The 19,604-nt window shown below is 38.6% G+C and overlaps 2 protein-coding genes across 4 annotated transcripts in view; one reads left to right on the top strand and one right to left on the bottom strand.

The window, feature by feature from the left end:
• Positions 1-7,782, bottom strand: part of LOC135225761 (zinc finger and SCAN domain-containing protein 2-like) — a 139,112-nt gene extending 131,330 nt beyond the window's left edge. For both annotated transcript variants that reach the window (XM_064265209.1, XM_064265210.1), the window contains exon 1: positions 7,648-7,782. The gene's annotated coding sequence lies outside the window, so the exon portion shown is untranslated. The remainder of the gene's footprint in view (positions 1-7,647) is intronic.
• Positions 7,783-8,307: 525 nt separating this feature from the next.
• The window catches only part of LOC135225757 (putative ATP synthase subunit f, mitochondrial), a 29,342-nt gene continuing 18,045 nt past the window's right edge, over positions 8,308-19,604 (top strand). For both annotated transcript variants that reach the window (XM_064265205.1, XM_064265204.1), the window contains exons 1-2: positions 8,308-8,465; positions 13,921-14,036. In XM_064265205.1, the coding sequence (XP_064121275.1) occupies positions 8,387-8,465; positions 13,921-14,036 (195 nt within the window). In that variant the 5' untranslated portion in view covers positions 8,308-8,386. The remainder of the gene's footprint in view (positions 8,466-13,920; positions 14,037-19,604) is intronic.

Raw genomic sequence — 19,604 nt, 5'->3', positions numbered from 1 at the left:
AACGTTGAAACTATCTCCCCCGCAACATGTTCATGTGCAAATATAAGTCATTCTCTATCTACATAACCAAAGCATCTCAAGAGGTGGGGGGGAGCTAGCCCATGCTAATTCAGTTACCACAAGTGAACATTAGTGGAGGGGCCTGAGAGGCATGATTTTCTACATGGATTTTTTTTTTTAGACTTCAGAACTGGAGCTTGCTCTGGAAATATGCAAACTAAACCTTCTGAGAAACCAAAATACATGCAGCACACAAAAAGAACCGTAATTCGTGTACCTACGTATATATTACTCGTTTATCATCCAGTCACTAAAAATGTCCAAAAAAACAAGATTTCATCATACAGTATACACTGTGTACAGCAGTGCAAGATGCATTCCCAGTAGATTAAACTAGGCTAGGCTGTCTATGCCTGTATCAGTTTCGGTAAATATAATAGATGTTTGCTACTGTTGTGGACTTATTTACTAATTTTCAAAGGTGACTTTCATTAATATAATTACATAAATCTTTATTCATCCTTCATGCATTGGAGAGGAAAGTGTTATGAAAGTATGCCACTAAATTTATGGTTGTAGGTGTAGCTGAAGAAACAAATACTGATGTGCAGGCCACAAAACTTTTTGAAGGCAAATGTAACATCCATTTCTGGCAAAATCACACCTTTACTTCCTTTATTTACTTCATTTACTAATAAATAAAATGCTGCATTTCAACCCAGCTATGATGATTTGGAAAAATAAATATTGAAATTAACTTCATTTAGTGTAACTATAGCTGCAATGAAGTCAGTAAAATATATCAGCTGATGATTCTAAGAATGTAAACATTAAAAGAATGCAAATGGTCCTTCATCATTGGCCATAAATTACAACAATAATGCATGAAGAATCACTGTACTATACGTATAGTATATAAAAGTTTTATCAAAAATATCAAACTTATTATTTGACTTCTGTAAATGGATACCTGTCGGTGTAACAACTTAACTGGGGACAATAGTCTCTCTCTCAAGTGCAGGTTTAATGAAACAAAATCAGCAGATTTTTAGGTTCTTGCTGAAAAAGAAAACCAGAAAGTTTGAAGTGCTGGAAAACGCTTAAAAGTGCCAGATCAAAATTCAACAGTGCACTTATCAAGTGGTTTAAGCTCCAACATGGCAAAGGTGTAAGCATTTCCGGGGAGATGCTTAAGGAGCAGGACAGAATTTTCAAGAGGAACTAAACCTAGTGAATGACCGTGATTATTCATAAGCTTTGTTCTACTTTTGATAACACATAGTAGTCTGTGAAACGGTTTACAAAGGGGTCTTTTTGGGGCGATTTCTGTGGTTCTGCAGTAGCCGAGGCCAGACTTTATACTGTAGTCATCATTCATCCAGATCCACTGAAGCCATGAAACTGCCTTCTCACAAAATACAAGATGGTGGGAATGATTGCCATATTCAGTTACCTCTATTGACAAGGCCAGAGCTTCTAGAAATTCTGAGGGGTATGCCAGCATAACCCCTCATCAGGGCCTGAAATATGGGAGGTAGGTGGTCTTTGGAAAGTAGTCTATACAAGCAGTCCCCGGCTAACAACAGGGGTTCCATTCTTGTGACGTGTCGTAAGCCGAAAATCGTAAAAAATCCTAAGAAAACCTTACTTTTCATGCTTTGGATGTATTAAAAAGTAGGTAAACTGCATTTTTCATTATATAAAAAACTTCAAATTTTGATTATTTTGAAATTTTGGAGTCATATTTCTTCTGTCAGATCGGGGTCGTAACCCTGGAACATGCATCGTAAAACCTTGAAATAATTTCTGATGTATATGACTGTAAAGTGTTGCAAGCCGAAGACTGCCTGTAAGAGGGAAGGTCACAGTCTATCTTTGTGTCACCCCTCCCTTTCCCTTCAGCATGAGCTGGAGGGGGGAGGGGATGAGGATTCCTGGCACTTTGGCAAAGGAAAAGAAAATGAAGACTCATGTCCCAACTTTGATATCTCCACTCTTATAATATCTAAGGCTTGAAGGAGACTGCAGCAAACTGCACAGAGGATCGAGGTGTTTTAGCCAAAAGAAAACCTCCTCCACCTCACCCAACTTTTTAGAAAGCAAAGAAGGGAACCCAAGATCAATCTGCTCCACTGAGACTACTTTTAGCTGAAATTTGTCTGGAGATGAGTATTGAAATTGGGACTCTTTCTTCCAAAGCCAACTACCTCCATAGCTTTGTCCTCTCATCTGCAGATGAGTCTAGTGACATCCAAGGCACCAAGCATGTTCATCCAAAGGTCAAACCATGATGCCACTCAGAAGGACGCCGTTGTAACGTATAACCAAAAAGAATTAACCTTCTCATCGAGAAAATTCTTCCTTCTTCCAAAGGGAGTCGTCTTTCAGTACGCAGACTGACAAACCAACTTGATGAGTTTAAGTCTATGCGTCATCTGGTGTGAAGAACTTCAAGTTCCTCAATAGCAGGTAGTAGCCTCATCAACCAGCTGGACTGCAGGGAACCTTCCGATCTCCAAATCACACTATTATTCTGCCCCAAGACAGTTCCTCGTTGGAGGAGTGGTTTTCCTGCTCGGCTACCAATCTAGAGGTCTGAAGTTCGATTCTCAGCTCTGCCAACACAGAATCAGAGGAATTTATTTTTGGTGATAGAAATTCATTTCTCAATATAATGTGGTTCGGATCCCACAATAAACTGTACGTCTCATTGCTAGGTAACCAACTGGTTCCTAACCATGTAAAAATATCTAATCCTTTGGGCCAGCCCTACGAGAGCTATTAATCAGCTCAGTGGTCTGGTAAAACTAAGATCTAATAATCTGACCCAAGGCATCACAAGGAAGCAACAACCACAGCAGTTGAAATGACCATCTTGCCTCCAGAGTACACCCTACAGTATGTTGTACGCATTGTCAAGATAGGGTCAGTGAAACAGTGGTCACTTCCCCAAGGTCATCACGCTTACAAATGAGTGATATTTTTATAATAAAATGAAGTTTTATAAACATACTCACCAAGTAATTTCTTAGCTAACAATTAACCCCACATGGCAACCTAATTTAACAAATCAGCGTGCAAGAGACTGTTGCAATGTGGGGTGACAGGTCCTGCCCACCGCAACGGGAGCTCACAAGCGACAGAAGCCCACACTGTCATTCTTATTTATTGCCACTAAATCCATGAAATTCAGAGGGGGGTAGGTTCTAAATTAGTAATTACACGGTAAGTATATTCATAAAACTTCATTTTATTATAAAAAATATTTTTATAAAAGTAACTTACCAACTAATTACTTAGCTGAATCCCACATTGCTAGGGGGGATGGGATGAATGTAGTGAACTATCTCAAATTTTCAATGCATTAAAGGAATATTATTGAACTTGAGGAGTGCCTAATACCGGCTCAGTGTTCATCCCTTACTTACCTGGTAAGAGAGCTACAGGAGGAAATACTGCCTCTGGTAGTACTCATCTAAACCTGTCATGACAGCAGTGGACCGGGAGTTGCCTCTACATTGGTGGAAATTTTGCAACGGGGATCTGCCTGACCACTGACTAGTCTCAAGATGAAATACTCATACCCTAACCCTGGGCACAGTACCATAACAAGACCAGAGAATAAACCTGTCACGTTTACACCATTACAGAAATTCATGATAAAAAGGCACTAATCAACAACTAACTGGTGGGTCTTCCAGGTACTAGGTACCCCACTGTCTCCCCATAACTCAATATCCTTGACACAAAGAAAAGAGATAGGAGAGAGATCATGTCTCTCCTATGCTTCCTCACCCAATATCATGCCAGCCACTGCCAACGGGTCAAGGGTCTGCAATTTACAAACACTGTTTCTACTTCTTTCAAATAATGTGACACAAATATAGACACACCTCCAATAAGCTGATTGAAGGATGTCAGAAACAAGTTATGCTTAAAGTAGAGAGAGGTGGCCACAGCTCTGACCTCATGAACTCTCGCCTTAAGCAATGGAAGCAATTCCTCATGTATCCAGGTATGCGCTTCGGATATTAGGTCTGATGAAGAACGAGAGGCCCTTCTTGGAAAGCGGAGGGGAGGAATTCTTAACCAAACACCAGAGGTTATTCAAGGATCCCTATGGACCAAAAAATCAGCGGAACACACAACCAAAATGCCAGCTAAATTAAAAGCATCAAAAGCTTAATAGAAACGGTAAAGGGGGACCCTCTTGGGAAACCAGGGCTTTTGGGTGGGGGAAACGGATAAGAGTGGCGGCGACCGCCGAAAGCTTGTTGGGAAACCGGGGTTTTTGGGTGGGGGGAAACGGATACTGGTAGTCACCTAACCCAACGAACCTACCTAACCTGACTTAGGGTGCTGTGCCCTGACCTGGCCTGGGGGCTTTGCTCCCCTGTATGGTAACAATGGTTGTGACCTAACCAAACGAACCAACCTAACCTGACTTAGGGTGTGTGCCCTAACCTGACCGGGGCCGAAGCCCGACTAAGGGTATGTACCCTAACCTGGTCGGGGGAAAAGCCCTCCATATGGTAACAAAGGTTGTGACCTAACCAAACAAACCACACTAACCTGACCTAGGGCACAAAACTGTCTTCCTCTTTCATGAGGCTCATTGTTCCCTCTTCACAGTGTTCACATTGACCACTAGAATCGCCTAAAAGGCAACTTTTAATAAGGAACGAATGTAACACATCAACATCATCACAGAACTTGATCAAGTCCGAAAACATAACTGGGTTAGCAGCAGCAAAAGCAACATGCAACAGATGAGGAGTAGACAGCGAAGCCATGTTGACTGTTTTGAATGGCTGTGGGTCATGGTAGGTCTTCCAGGTCGAAAGGACTACTTACCTATGAGGATGGATTTGGTTGTTGTGAGGCCCTGGAAATTGGCCTGCAAAACTGTAAACAACCCTCCCTGTCACCTACACTTAAAAACCAAAAACCAATTTCACCACTAAAGGATTGATGGGTACTACTCAGGGTACCAAGTACCCCTGTGGCAAGATCACAAGCAAGCAAATCCCCCTCCAGTTACTTTAGTCATACCGACTATCAAACTTTCCCTCTTCGAGTTACTAAATAGACGCAGGACAATCAGCTTACCAAAATATAGGACACACAAAACACACACATGTACTCACCTCTGACAAGATACTCAGGGCTAGACACTGTGCTGTCTGCTGGATATAGGCCAGTCGTCAAGAGAATACAATTACCTCTTTAAGTATAAATTCAAAAGATTGAAGTTTCATCAACATAATGGGATAGTATATGAAAGCCCCATACAAACTAAAATAAGCATATGAGGTCTATGTAAAATATGTTTTCAAGGCAGTTTTAAAATCCAATATGGCATCTCTTAGCATCAGGTCCCTTTCATCTCGGCATTGAGACCACGTTCTTACCAGCTTTCCCAGAGCTCATTTGAACAATATTAATGTAGATATATAACGTTTATTGATATTACTCAAGATTGCAATTATAATCAGCACAATAAAACACCATTTTATTGCTGATATTAGTGAAGTATGAAACGTCTTATTCCTGGGGTCATGGTTTGAACTAAAATGCATTTTTACCTTGTAATTGGTGGCTATGAACTAAAATGCCTTTTTACCTTGTGTAATTGGTGGCTATGAACTAAAATGCATTTTTACCTTGTAATTGGTGGCTAATTGAATGCAAATGTTCACATTTTGTTCCAAATTCACTCAAAATAACACTTGAAATACGTTGAGAGTTTGTTGACAGCAAAGTCGTGGCGGGAATAAATTTCCGGCCTTGTTGTACATCTGGCTGACGAAAACCATTGCCAAGCAGACGACGGATTAGCGAATTGTTTATGACAAAATTTTTTTATTATTTTGCTAGCACTTTTCATTGATTTAAGTCCATATAACTATTTTAATTTATAATAATTTTACCTATGCCTGAAATACATGTAACCTTTAATGTTAGCATGCTAGGAATGGCAAAATTTCATCGTTGCCAATTCAGTGGAGCTTCAAACATACACCGATGCATTTACAAACTGTTTCCAAGAATTTTAGTTGTCATAATAATGCAATAATGATAAAATTGCTTTATAATTTATCTATATATACTACAAATAGTTATGCCAATTTCACTTATTTCCATGGTTTTGTGTATGTCTTATAGGCTCTATACCCAGTTTGGAGGGTATATACATGACTTACACGAAAGGAGAACAACGAATATATATTTTCTAATTAATTATCGTAAATACGTAATAAAGTTATGTCATTCATTACCTTACACTGAAATTCAACTATTTATTTCAAAATTACCTTCCTCCTCCGGAAAAATCGTGAGTTTCCTTGGACTCTTGTGCAAATGTCATCATTTAAGCATCTATGGGTACAAGTGGTGTGAGGATTTAGCACAAGAATTGGGAAGTTTGTTGACACAAGTGACTGCAAACATAGAGATGTTTTAAGTAAAAATTTCAAAAGCGTCATGGAGGTAAGCTTGCACTGAGCATGTTAAGACTTCATAAACCAGTTTAATCTTAAATTATGACGCTATTTTGTACTTTGGGAGAAAACACTTATTTCGAGAGGAAAGTAGAGGTCTCAAGGTGTTGCTTCCACAACCCATGACTCGTGACTGGTGTCCTTCTCCGGTATAAGGATGTGTTGAAAGTACTTTTTCTGGAAGGTGGGTCGACGAGCGGGCAAGATTGGCCCAGGTCGTCAACTCGGCTGTTTACCCTATAGACAGAGGCATTCTTTACGTACCTCCCACTATTAAGAGCGCCAGGCGGCCAGTGCATATAGCGATGTCTCTAACTGCAGCACCATGAGAAGCAAATGGCCTCGGCCCAAAGAAAAAGAAGGAAAATAAAAGTTTCTAGCTGGATGTGTCTGATACTAGGTAGGTATCAAGATAGGACCACACTACAAGTTCTTCGTCATGTTCTCCAGTCACACCTAACTGGGTCCATGATTAGGCTACCTTTACATGGAAGAGACTGTCCTAGCCTGATACATCTTGATACATTATCACACCTTCATCCCGCCAGGTGTCCATCTGAATAGTCTTAATGAACTTGGCTTATCAGGTCCCTAGCCTAATTTTTATTGTTTCTTAACTACTACCTACTATAGCTATTTGATAGTACTAAAAATTAATTTGCCATATCTTCAGGAGCTAATACCGTTTAATACACCAAAGATAAAGGCAAGAAGTTAGTTCAAGAAGGTAAGAAACATGACGCGGAAATGAACGGGGTCATTATTTTAAGAGAGTTCTCCCTAAGGTTTAGAGGAAGCAACGACGGATGAATGTGGTTCGCCATGTCTCGCTTTCTCTCTCTCTCGCAGCCCCAAGACTTTCGCTACAATTTGCTTTACTTTTAACCACTTTGACCAACTTTAGTTTGCTTTCCACCTTGGAGAGAGTTAATGGGGAGCGCCATGGTATGGACAGTAGGGAGGTGGGATCTAGGGTTACCTGTTCTCCCGCGACAAAACAAAACCCCCCCATTCTCAAACCCTCCAAAATGGGCGCCCATACCCCGCCACAATATCCCCCAGCCAGACCCCTCTTAACACCCAATTCCTTCCATTTACTTTCATTAGGGTATTCAGTAAGTCAAAAGCCTCTCGGCCCATCACTAACCTTGTAAACTGTCGTCATTCCAACAAGGAAGATATTCGATATCACTCGAAATCGTCCAAAAAGTAACTTTTACTCGTCTGAAAACAAAGCAGCAACCTCTACTCCCCCTATGCGCGTTCGATGCGATTTTGTTGATCGCGGGATGGTGGAACGGAACGCGCGCGCTCTCTTTAAAGCTCTTTTTTTTTTATTATCACCACTCGTCACTTCTGTGACGAACATATTATGATTTCTCTTGTTTTTACGATGACCATAGAGCTAAATAATTTTTTACGATAAGGAAAATATATATAAACCGCTAGCTTTTGCGAATTACAATTAGAACAAAAACTAGCATAAATTGTAACTTCGCTATTAGTGGTATTGAAAATAATTTGGTTGATTAAATAAATTTTTTCATATGTTATGCCCATCCGTTCATGTGGGTGTTGTAACAAAATCTAGTTTTTCAAAGTTTATCAAAGAGGCCAGTCTTTTGTCCTTTCTTCTTTTCATATAAAAAAATGGCAAACAAACTAGTTCCTATGTGATTCTATGCATGCTCCTCTTCTTTTAGAATTGAATTAGTGGTTTTTAACTGTGAACAGATAAAATCATTTAGAAAATTTATACCATAAAAGTTTTCATTATACAAACTTAACTAATGAAATCACGACAGAGTGGCGGAAGAATACTACTTGAGCCATCGTCTGTTTCATTCCAATTGTTTCTGCGTTCACGTATCAGGCCGGTTATCAACATGGGGTTCGGCGAATATCCAGCAGAGTATAATCCCAAAATTCATGGCCCATATGATCCAGCCAGATATTATGGCAAAGGTAAGATTCGTTGCTATGTAAAGCTTAACTTAGTCTTTTGATTTGCAACTTAGGAAGCTCCTAAAATAAAATATTAGTGATTTTACCTACGTCGTCTGCCGTCTAGAATCAGCTGATGAAGTAACAAACACTAGATACCTATTCCTACTACCTATCCATCTCTAGGCCTACCCCGGCTGGCCGCTTCTTAATTGCCAGATTACGGTAGTTTTTATTAATGTTTTATTTTTGTAAAGTAATCGTAGTCCAATTAGTTTAATTTTACCATTTCTATGCTAGGCCTTCCCTATTACCTACTATTACATAAACACTTGAAAGGTTTGATAATTGGCTGTATTTTAATATTTTCGCTTCGAACCACCTACCTACCTACTACCTATCCATTTTAGTGAGTAATGAATGAAATATCAATTTTCAAGGATTAGATTGGCCAGTTAAGGGGGTAATTGAACTTAACAAGAAATGCTGAGAACAATTGTAAAAATTGTGTAACCTGACTGGTGGTGCTCTGCCCCCCATACCCTCCCTTAAAGAAAGTTAAAGCAAGAGTCTAACTTAAGGCTATTATACCTAGTTAGGATACTAATCTAACCTTCCTAGTAGAACGTGTTACCGTAACTCCCCTTAGGGAAAGCAATCTTAGAAGTGTAACATACTATATACCTAGGTAGCCTAGGTTAGGATTCTAACCTAACCTTGTAGAACATGTTACCTTACCAGGGGGCTCTCCTCCCCTTACCTCCCCTTACATAAAGGCAGTCTTAGAAGTGTAACATATAGGTTAGGATAGTAACCTAACCTAACTTAGTGGAACATATTACCTGACTGGGGGCTCCCTCCCCGTATCCCCCCTTACATAAAGACAGTCTTAGAAGTGGAACGTATAGGTTAGGATACTAACCTAACCTAACCTAGAGGAACATGTTACCTGACCTGGGGGGTTCCCCCCCCTAACCCCCTCCCCCTTATATAAAAGGCACAGGATATAGGTACGGCAGCCGTTATCCCTGATAGCGATAGATATTGGTACGGCAGTGAATTGCGCATGCGTCAATTTCAGACTTCCTGCCGTACAAATAACATCGTGTATAGAAGGGTACGTCAGATTCTGTCAGTGGTGCCGTATTGTGTTATTGACTTTCTGCAGATATGGTAGTTTGCTAATCATGCAACAGTTTACGTGCACTGTTGCTAAGAGATATAGGTATGGCACTAGAGGATCAGCGACAGTAGTAATAATAGTCGAACTGAATTGTTCCGCTGAACATGTTCAATTCGAAATGTCAAAGTGAAGCACCATACTGTCATCACCAAAGCACTAAAAACATTTTGACAGTAAAGGAAAATATGAAAAATCCCAATAATACTTAAACATACTTAGATTTTGACTATATACTACATGAAAAAATAAAACTAATCTCTCTGTACCGTGTAATAATACATCGGTTTTCGCCGAAAAACAGATATTTTCAGGTTTCAAAAAGCTGAAAAAGCAATAGATGTCTACGAAGAGTCAAACTTCCAGAAATTGTATATACGTAGGTCATGAACGATCGAATCGGCCCCGAAAAGAGCTCCGAAGAGGAGATTCAAAGAGAACTTGAAGTACACAGAAACCGTGCTCTGCTGTATTCATGGTAGTAGGGAAAACTACCTAAGTCAATCCTCTGGTAAACGGCCTAATCAATCCTAAGTAATCATCTAAATCAGGTCCATATTAACAGCATGTTTCCCATATTAGACGCACTACTGACTGCTACACTGCCTTATTAGCCAAGCTTCAAATTTTTTAATCTTCTCTTCGGAGCTCTTTTCACGGCCGATTCGATCGTTCGTAACCTACGGATATACCATTTCTGGAACTTTGCCTCTTCATAGACGTCTATTGCCTTTTTTCAGCTTGTTGAAACCTGAAAACATGTTTTGTCGTCATTTTCTTGCTGTCACTGATATACCTCAGGCGGTAAACAAGGGTTCGCGCATGCGCAAATCACTGCCGTACCAATATCCATCGTAATCAGGGATACGGCTGCCGTACCAATATCCAGTTCGTATATAAAACAATCCAAGAAGTGTTACATATAAGTTAGGGTACTAACCTAACCAACCTAACATAGTAGATCATGTTACTTTACAGGGGGCGGATAGAACATGTTACCTGACCAGGGGACCTATGCCCCCTACCCCTCCCCTCTTATATAAAAACAGTCTTAGAAGTGTAACAGATAGGTTAGGATTCTTACCTAACCTAGTAAATTGTATGACCAAGATCGGGGGGGACGCCCCCACTTGAGAAAGATATATATTATGAAGGCAAATATAATAAGTAAAATGTCCAAGAAATTTTTATGGATCAGAAAGGTAAGTAAAGGAGAATATTGAAAAAAGAAGGGAGGAAAAATGCATGCGTAATTTGGAATGTCTAAAATCTAAAATGTAATACCATCAATTTTCACGTCATTGTCCCCCTTACCGTAGGATAGAGTTCAAAGGTAAATTACAGCTTAATTACAGCCAGCCAATAAAATGTTACTTTAAATTCTTGTTCAGGAGGTAAAACTGTATAGGAAAAACGTCACCTGGCAGTGTCTCGTCGCTGCGGTACAATGGCTTTGATCTACCGAAGTATATGTACATAAATATTAAAGCAATTTTATCATTATTGCATTACTATGACAACTAGAATTAATGGAAACAGTTTATGACAATGCATCGGCGTATGTGTGAAGCTCCTTTAATGTGGCAACGATGATTTTGCCATTCTTAGCATGCAAACATTAAAAGGTTACATTTATTTCTGGCATACAGTTAAAAAAAATCAAAATACTAATATAGACTTAAATCAATTAAAAGTGCTAGCAAAAATATATATATATATAGGTATATATACCACTAATCATTGACTGCTCCGCGATGGTTTTCGGCAGCCAGATGTACGACAAGGTTAGAAACATTGGATTATATATATCTACTTTAGAAGTATCTGTAATTTTTGGGGGTAATATGGTTGCAAAAAAGGGATAATAGACATGAATTAAATAAACAATTTAAAGTAACAAAATAAAGTTAAACTAAATAATGAGTAAATTAAACAATTAAGGGAATAAAGCTTTGCACCTCATAAACAGTTTCGTCGTCTGCTGCTCGTAACTGTGTTTGTGGAGTGAGCGCTTAGGAACCAGGAACAGCAACGAGGTTCAAGTGCAATGTGGAGTGGATTAAGACCAATAATGTGTATAATTACAATCAAATAAGCACTGTGGAGTTTCAGTTGTGATGGCAGTAGGGATAAAACTACCGATTACAAGGTAAAAATGAATTCGGTTCAAACCATGACCCTGGGAATAACAAGTTTCATACCTTCACTAATATAGGCAACAAAATGTTTTATTGTGCTGATTACAGCTGCAATCTTGAGTAAGATCAATAAACGTTACATATATACGCTAGTATTGTTCAAATGAGTGCTGGGAAAGATGGTTGATTGTCCGTGATTAGACCGGCCAGCCTGACGATAGCCGCCATATTGGATTTCAAAACTGCATCTCATGCTTATTTTAGTTCATATGGGGCTTTCATATATCAAATTATGTTGATGAACCTTCAATCATTTGAATGGTATGCTTAGAGTTGTATTTGTATTCTTGTTTCACCAATTAAATATCGAGTGAATAAGACCCGGCCAGCGTGATGATGGTGGATCATCTATGATTGTTTACCCTAGTAAAGAAAACATCACTATTTACATGTTTATAATGATTAGTTTGAAAATATTTGTTATTGAAAAAGTAACTGTATTCCTGACTCAAATTTAAGTATAATAATTATTTTCAGAATTAAAAAGTTTTTTAAGTCCTGTATTATGACTTCACGACATCTTGACTTCGTACCTATTACCTATTGTAAATGAATTGCTATACTCTACTTTCTTGCAGAACAGTTCACCAGTTATTCATGCAGATTGTTATCAGTTATTCATGTAATTGTTATAATCGTAATGCGCATATATATCTTTATTATTTACTTTTTGGATACATGAAGATGTTTTTACTGCCGTAGTGTGACGCATTCGCTTTTGCTCCCTGGGCCTCTTGTCTGTTTTCACACCATAAGAAATTAATGGGGTCGAATTTGCAATGACCAGAAAGTCCTTGAAAGAGGAAAGTTAGCATTGAAGAGCATATGTTTTGATTGAGAAAAATACAAATTTATACAATAGCTAGCTTGTAAAAAATACTTGATTACAAAAAACTTGATTGACAACTAAGCAACATACCTACTATGGGTTTTAGAGACAGTGCAAGCACGTTTTTTGGCAATATTTCTGTAACGTACACTCGTATCAGAACGAGATTTTGCTATAGTGTATTACACCTAGTGCCGTAATTTATAAGGGTATCGTGAATCACTATTCGTGAAGAATAACGACACTTGTCCTTGTATCAAGAGACAAAAACTCCGTTATCGAGAAATGGATACGAACACAGCAGTAAAAAGCTCCACCTACCCTCTCCCCCCAATTAAAATAAATTATAAAATATAATTTAATAATTACAATAAAATCAGAGCATTTAAAAACCAGGAATGGGAAGAAAGCTACCTATAATATATATACAGTTACACATTTTATTAATATAATACGAAAAGTTTCATGTCATCAACACATCATCATTCTACAATTAAAATAAACATGAAATATAATTTGATAATAATTACAATAAAATCAGAGCGTTTAAAAACAAGGAATGGGAAGAGAGCTACCTATTCAAGGAGGAGGAAAGCGCGGAATGACTAAAAATGGTAAGGTCTGCCCAAAGCATGAACCTCACTCCAGAGAGAAGCGATGGTGAGGTGTTGGAGTTGAAACTGGGGAATAGGTGCTTGATAAACAACGACTTAAGGGTAGCATTAATTTTAAATATACGAAAACACGAGCTAAAACAGTTATTACCAAGTCCACTGAAAGCACTCTCACTAAAGACACTTGTGTTAAATTCATGGTCAAGCCTAGTTACTTTTATATCCAAAAAGGCAAGGGTGTCGTCCTTCTCACGCTCCACCGTAAATTTAATGTTAAGGTAGGCCTCATTCACGTAATCTTCAAACAGGTGGCATTGCCATGGAAATTTGAATAAAGCAAAAGTATCGTCAGCATACCTTTTATAAAAGGCTGACTTAAAACTATTAGGACAATCATTAAGAAAACTCCTCCAAATGTCCCATAAAGTTGGCAAACTGCAAGTTCCAAAAAAGTTTTTGAAAATTGTCTTTCAAAATTAAAATAAAATTCATAATTGCTAAAAACTCTATCTAAAATTATATGTATATACTATACTATATGTATGTATGTATGTGTACACCTTGATTTGGATTTGAATGTTTTTAAAAAAAAAATCAACCTATTGTTTGACATATAAGCACCACCGCTATAACTAATTTGAATTCATTCTTTCAGCTGATATTCCTTTTGGAGAAGTGAAACTTGGTGAACTTCCTGGATGGCTCACCAGACGTAGCATTGGAGGCATCCCTGGTGCAGTTTCCAGGGCTTTCTGGAGGTGGCAGCATAAAGTAAGCTCTCTCTCTCTCTCTCTCTCTCTCTCTTCTCTCTCTCTCTCTCGTAGCTTCTTTGAAAAGTTCAGACTTTACACTATTTATGAATGAGTTGTTCCAAACAGCTGTTCTCATTTTGATTTATTTTGGAAGACTACCTTTCCTCCCACCAAAAGTGAGTCCATCCATACGTTAAGACCGAGGTTTTTCCGCATGTGAATAAATGAACTATTTTTAATTATAATTTGCCCTTTCAAGTTAACAAACCTTGAGCCTTAACATATATTGCCAACCTCTTGCCACCCCTTAATGGATTCCCTGGGCTGAAAGAAACTGATGCGTCACAGCTTTCTTGGTTGAAGGTAGGTCCGCTGTTGCCTCCTCTCATCCAAGTAGTGTCACATCATTCTTGGGTGAAGGGAGGTCAGCTTTTGCTACCAATACCTTGTACTACAATTTTGTGTGTTAACTGGTTTCCAGCTGGCACTAGAATAATTAATTAAAAATTAGTAATTCTTAAACTAGTGCATAATTGTTGTGTACGTGTACATTTTGGGTGCCTATTTTGCTAGTAGAATTTTGCAAAGAATGGAAGAACATGAAGATTATGTTCCTTTATCCCCTTCCCTGAGTATGCTGAGAATGTATTCTCATGATTAACTACCATGTATTCTTCGTAAAATCTTGAGAATATTTGTTCAAATACTTTACAATATTCCTACTTATTTCTGTCTTCACAATTCAACTCGGTCTGTGATAAATACCCATATAAGGAATTACTTTGGATGTTAGAAAGGTAAAAAGAATTCCAAATTTTAAATGTTGCTTAAATCTAAATTTTTTCTTTTTACTATTCAAGTATCGAAAGCAATTCCTTATATTACATGATTTAAAAAAAAATACATGTAGAAAATGGGAATAGAAAATTGGTATTTATCATAGACTGAGTTAAATCAGGAAGATAGAATTAAGTAAGAATATCTTAAGAATATGAACAAATATTCTCGAAATAAGTAAGAATATTTTAAGAATGTGAACAAATATTCTCGTAATTATAAGAAGAATACATGGTAGTTAATCATAATGAGTACTTGGGATAATCGGAGGAATTTCAGGAACAGGTTCCTCCTCATGTTCTGGTTTTTGCAAAAAGTTCTCACCAGCGGAATAGGCACCCAGAGCAAAATCTGATCTTAACTCTTTCATATACGCTTAGTTTTGAGCACTTGTGTTCCCAGATATCCGAGGTATCTGGGAGCGCTCAACAGTGAAAAAATAATTATTTTGATTATTCAGCAAAGATATAAATTTTATGCCAACAACGTTCATTTTCTGTCCTTTTTTTTCTAAATGTTTGTATTTTATGGTGGAATAGTCAGAATAAGAGTCCCAGCCCTCTAAATACGAAAAAATGTGAGTTATTTAACAAAAAAACAAAAAAATCTTTCTTATTTTTATTTTCGTTTGTAACCCAAAAGCTATGAAAGTCAGGCGAATAAATTATTTTTATGCATTCAACTTACCTGTCGGATATATACTTAGCTATAGACTCCGTCGTCCCCGATAGAAATTCGAATTTCGCAGCACACGCTACAGGTAGGTCAGGTGATCTACCGCCCCGCTGCTGGGTGGCGGGAATAGGAACCATTCCCGTTTTCTAAGTCAGATTTTCTCTATCGGCCGGAATGTAAACATACGTTTGCAGTTCCTCCTGATTTGGATTTTCGTGTTTCATCGCCATCGATCTTCTGGGCTATCTTTTGCAGGGAAGTACTGGGTCTTTGGTTTGGCATATGTTTATTAACTGTTTTAACGAATTTGGCTTCGAAAATTTCGAAGAATACATTATGTGTAACTACCGAAGTTTTCGGTAGACACTCATAGTTTGCAAGAAGGGAAATATTAATATTTATTCATTAATAATGTGTAATAAAAGTTAAAATTGATTGAGGCTAACTTCCTTATCGAGGAAGTCAGAAAAACATAGAACTAGTTACGCTTCCTTTAGAAGTTTTATAGCTCTCGTACTAACGAGCAGTTAGAGCATTAACAGTACTAGTAGTGTTGTATCCTCTTCACTTCTTACTTTACAGAACTACAAATTCATATTGCAATTTGAAGATAAAGGAATATAGCTCCAAATGCGAGCTATTAGAAGGTAAGCAGTGAATTAGTGTTCCCCATTGAAATGGAGGGTGCGTCTGATCGGCTTCATCTCGCTCCCAGGCCTAGACCTCTTCCAAGCTCACAGGCCCAGAGGAGAAGGAATGTCGAAAGCCTTACGGAGGTTATGGAGAATCCCCACCGATCAGGCGTCCCCTCGGCAGGTTCTGTAGAACGTCCCAGACTGCCAGGGATAGCCATTGGAAAGGCATCCTAAACAGTGTTTCCCCCTTATGTTTAAACCTCCTTACCCTCGGCGGATGAGGAGAAGGAAGATTCATCGAAGATTCTTATGAATATACAAGATAATCTTGTTTATGCTATGAATAAAGAAAGATGAAAATTGGATGGATATAGTATCATTACAAAAGCATAGCTTCATCTAGGCACCAGGTGCAAATCAAGTGCCAGGTGCCTGCGTAGAAGTCTACCATGATGAAAGATCCTCCCAAAAGCGCATGAAGTAATGCCATGGGGAAGGCACATAGCCAAAGGCCAACCACGTTGAATACTGCTTCTCTTCCGATCAACGAAGTTCAGTAACGTGGGGTCTGGTCAGTACGTGGATAGGTGCCACAGGATAGAGCGGTGACGTCACAGTCTCTAAATGATAGAAGTCCTTCGCCTTTACAGAAAGTGAGGTCAAAGGAAGAATAACCTATGAAAGGGATTAATCTCCTTCTGATCTTCTCGAATTGGAAGAAGTTTTAGAAGACGAGGCTCCAATGAGGAAATACTTTCGAATTATAAAATTCTTAAAGCACTTCTACTAAAGGAACCAGGCTCTAGGCTCCAGGATTTCCAGCTTCTTTGTGTTGGAAGATGGAAATTAAACAGGGTATCCTCTTGAGATTTGTCACGGAATCAGTTTTTCCTGACGGGGGCGCGAAATGTCACACAGGCGGCTGTCGCCCGTGTCAGGATGTGTCTGAATCTGTGGGAAGTTTCTCGGGAAGAGAACCCAAGAACATACTTCTCGTGACAGGGACTCTAGTGGTCGCATAAGTGACTTCGTTTCTATCACAATGGTTTGATTTGGAGAGAAGTTTTTTGTAGGATCAGCCTTCGCCTGCCAGGTCCTCAAGATGTCGCACAGACGAACGTAACCCTTGTCAGGATGGAGCTGGTTCTCCCAACATTATGGGACAAGATTTAGAAGATATCAGACTAGGAAGTCAATGAGGGTGCAGGTCTTTCAGCTTGCAAGACCTTAGCAACCCTTTTATTGCAAGAATTCGGAGTCTCTCTTGAGTTCTGCCACCCCTCCTTCTCCTAGTTCGTTACTTTTAAGAGGATTATAAGTCATCCTCTTCTGTATATATGCAGCAAACCGGTTTTCAGAATGAGAACTTTGCAATTGTTTGGAATTGGACAAGACTTGTATGAACTCGCATTATTTGATTAGAGGCTTTTTCAAGTAATAGAAGCATAGATTACAGCATTATGTCCATGGATAGGAAGCTTGAATGATTCTCTTCGATCCTTATTTCTCATTAGGATCTCCTTCATCTAGTACTAATTCGTTTTATTGACGAAAAGAACGAAGTTAGAAGATTTTACATTCTCTCTCGGCCTCAGCGAGGGAAGAATGTAGTAGAGAATTCACCTTAAGACTACGGTATGATCAAGTCATATACACATACCGAAGTTAACTCTATGGTTGACAACTGAATTCCTAGTATCCTTACAAAAGTTTTCCTAGTTTAATTCTGTTTACCGCAATGTAACAGAATTATAGAGGATTCTTTATGGCAGAAGTTGTTTCCCTGATCTCGGGCTTTCTGGAAGCATATGTAGAAAGCATAATCGTATTAAAGAACGAAGATTGCTCAGGATAAGTTCGATAAGTCTGTTGGGATTCATTCTCTTCGTGACAGAAATTGTTTCCCTGAATGGACTATATATTGTCCATAAAAGTTTTTCCTACTGAGATCGGAATAAACATAGAAAGGCTCAGTGCGCCAGAAGAGCCAGCCTGGTGCAATGCGCCAGAAGCGCCACCCTGGCGCAATTTGCGCTAGAAGCTCCATCCAGGATAATTTCTCGTTTTAGCGAGTTATTAACCTTAGAGTTCACTAGCCTCTTCGACAGCAGGCGTGGTAACAGCAAGTTTCATTCATGATTTCGTTCCCCGTCTAATCAAAAATGGGTTCGATCCCAAGGAACTATGAAATTATTTATTTTAATCATTTAGGCCAATTACACAGCGCTCTCATATCACAAAGAGGATCAGGAATTTTTTTTTTTTTTTTTTTTTTTTTTTTTTTTTTTGCACAGGTTCGCATTGACCAAAGTGTGTGTGTGTTTTTTTTTTTTTTTTGTGCACAGGTTTGCGTTGACCAAAGAGAACCTATTTGGAAATCAGACACGGAACGTAACGATTCTTAAGAGATTCGCTGCAATATGTTGCACGTCCGTGAGAAACTTCTCGATAGACGATAATAATTGTTAACTTACGTCTAGCATCTATTGGAGAGAGTTGTAAAAAACCTGAGAGAAGTCTTCTTCATAATCACTTCGCAAGGTGGAAGACGACCAGGCTTCCTATAGATTACTTCATTATTCTGACCCAAGAAGATGTAGCAAATTTTTACGCCATCTTTAGTTTAAAGAAAGGGGAATAAACTTTAGTCTTTTTCCCCTAAATATAAATTCTTAACAGATGTTAAGATAAATGGCGTCAAAGGAAGAAAGGATGATACTTTGTTTCATTTTTGCCTTAGATATATTGGATTCACAGAGGTTATAACGTTCTTCTCACAGCATGTGTCGTAAGAAATTTCCCAGAGAGTCTGGAGTTTTTATTAGAATCCTTTATATAGACCTGTAAAACCTATCCACTCTGAGTCGTCTGCATGCAGACTGACCAGAAGTGGACATAATAAGAGGATTTTTTTTTCAAGGTAAAAGGCAAGAGTCATGGTAAAGACATAGACTTGCTGCAGATCTTGCTGGTTGGAATAGGGAAGCTGTCGTCTTCCTATACCTCTGTGAACCACATACAGGGTTTTTTTTCTTCCCTTTCAGAGGGAAGAATCACCTTTGTATATATCTTCTATCAACAACGCAGTATAAGGTTATATTCTGTCTCTGCAAGGAGAAACAGATATAGCAGAGAATTAAGATCTTCGGAATCTTATACGATACCTTTATACGATAAGAGTAGGATATCATGCACTTAGTATGGGATTCTTTTTGTTTGGAGGCCTCAGATTCCATGTTCTGACAAGATGGAACTGCTCCTCATAAAACTTCTTTCAGAAATTTTATGAGGGAATTCCTCGTTTCTCTCGGTCCAATACGACCAAGAAGAAAAATGAATTTTTTGTGCATTGGAATCTCGCATCAGATTCTATGGAAAACCACGGCAATGGGTTCTGTTGCCAGCATATGTCTGGCAAAAGAACTAAAACCCTCTGTTCC

Source organism: Macrobrachium nipponense, chromosome 13, assembly GCF_015104395.2.
Source record: "Macrobrachium nipponense isolate FS-2020 chromosome 13, ASM1510439v2, whole genome shotgun sequence".
Taxonomy (NCBI): domain Eukaryota; kingdom Metazoa; phylum Arthropoda; class Malacostraca; order Decapoda; family Palaemonidae; genus Macrobrachium; species Macrobrachium nipponense.
Note: the sequence above shows the minus strand (reverse complement) of the source record. Positions and strands in the feature narration are given on the sequence as shown.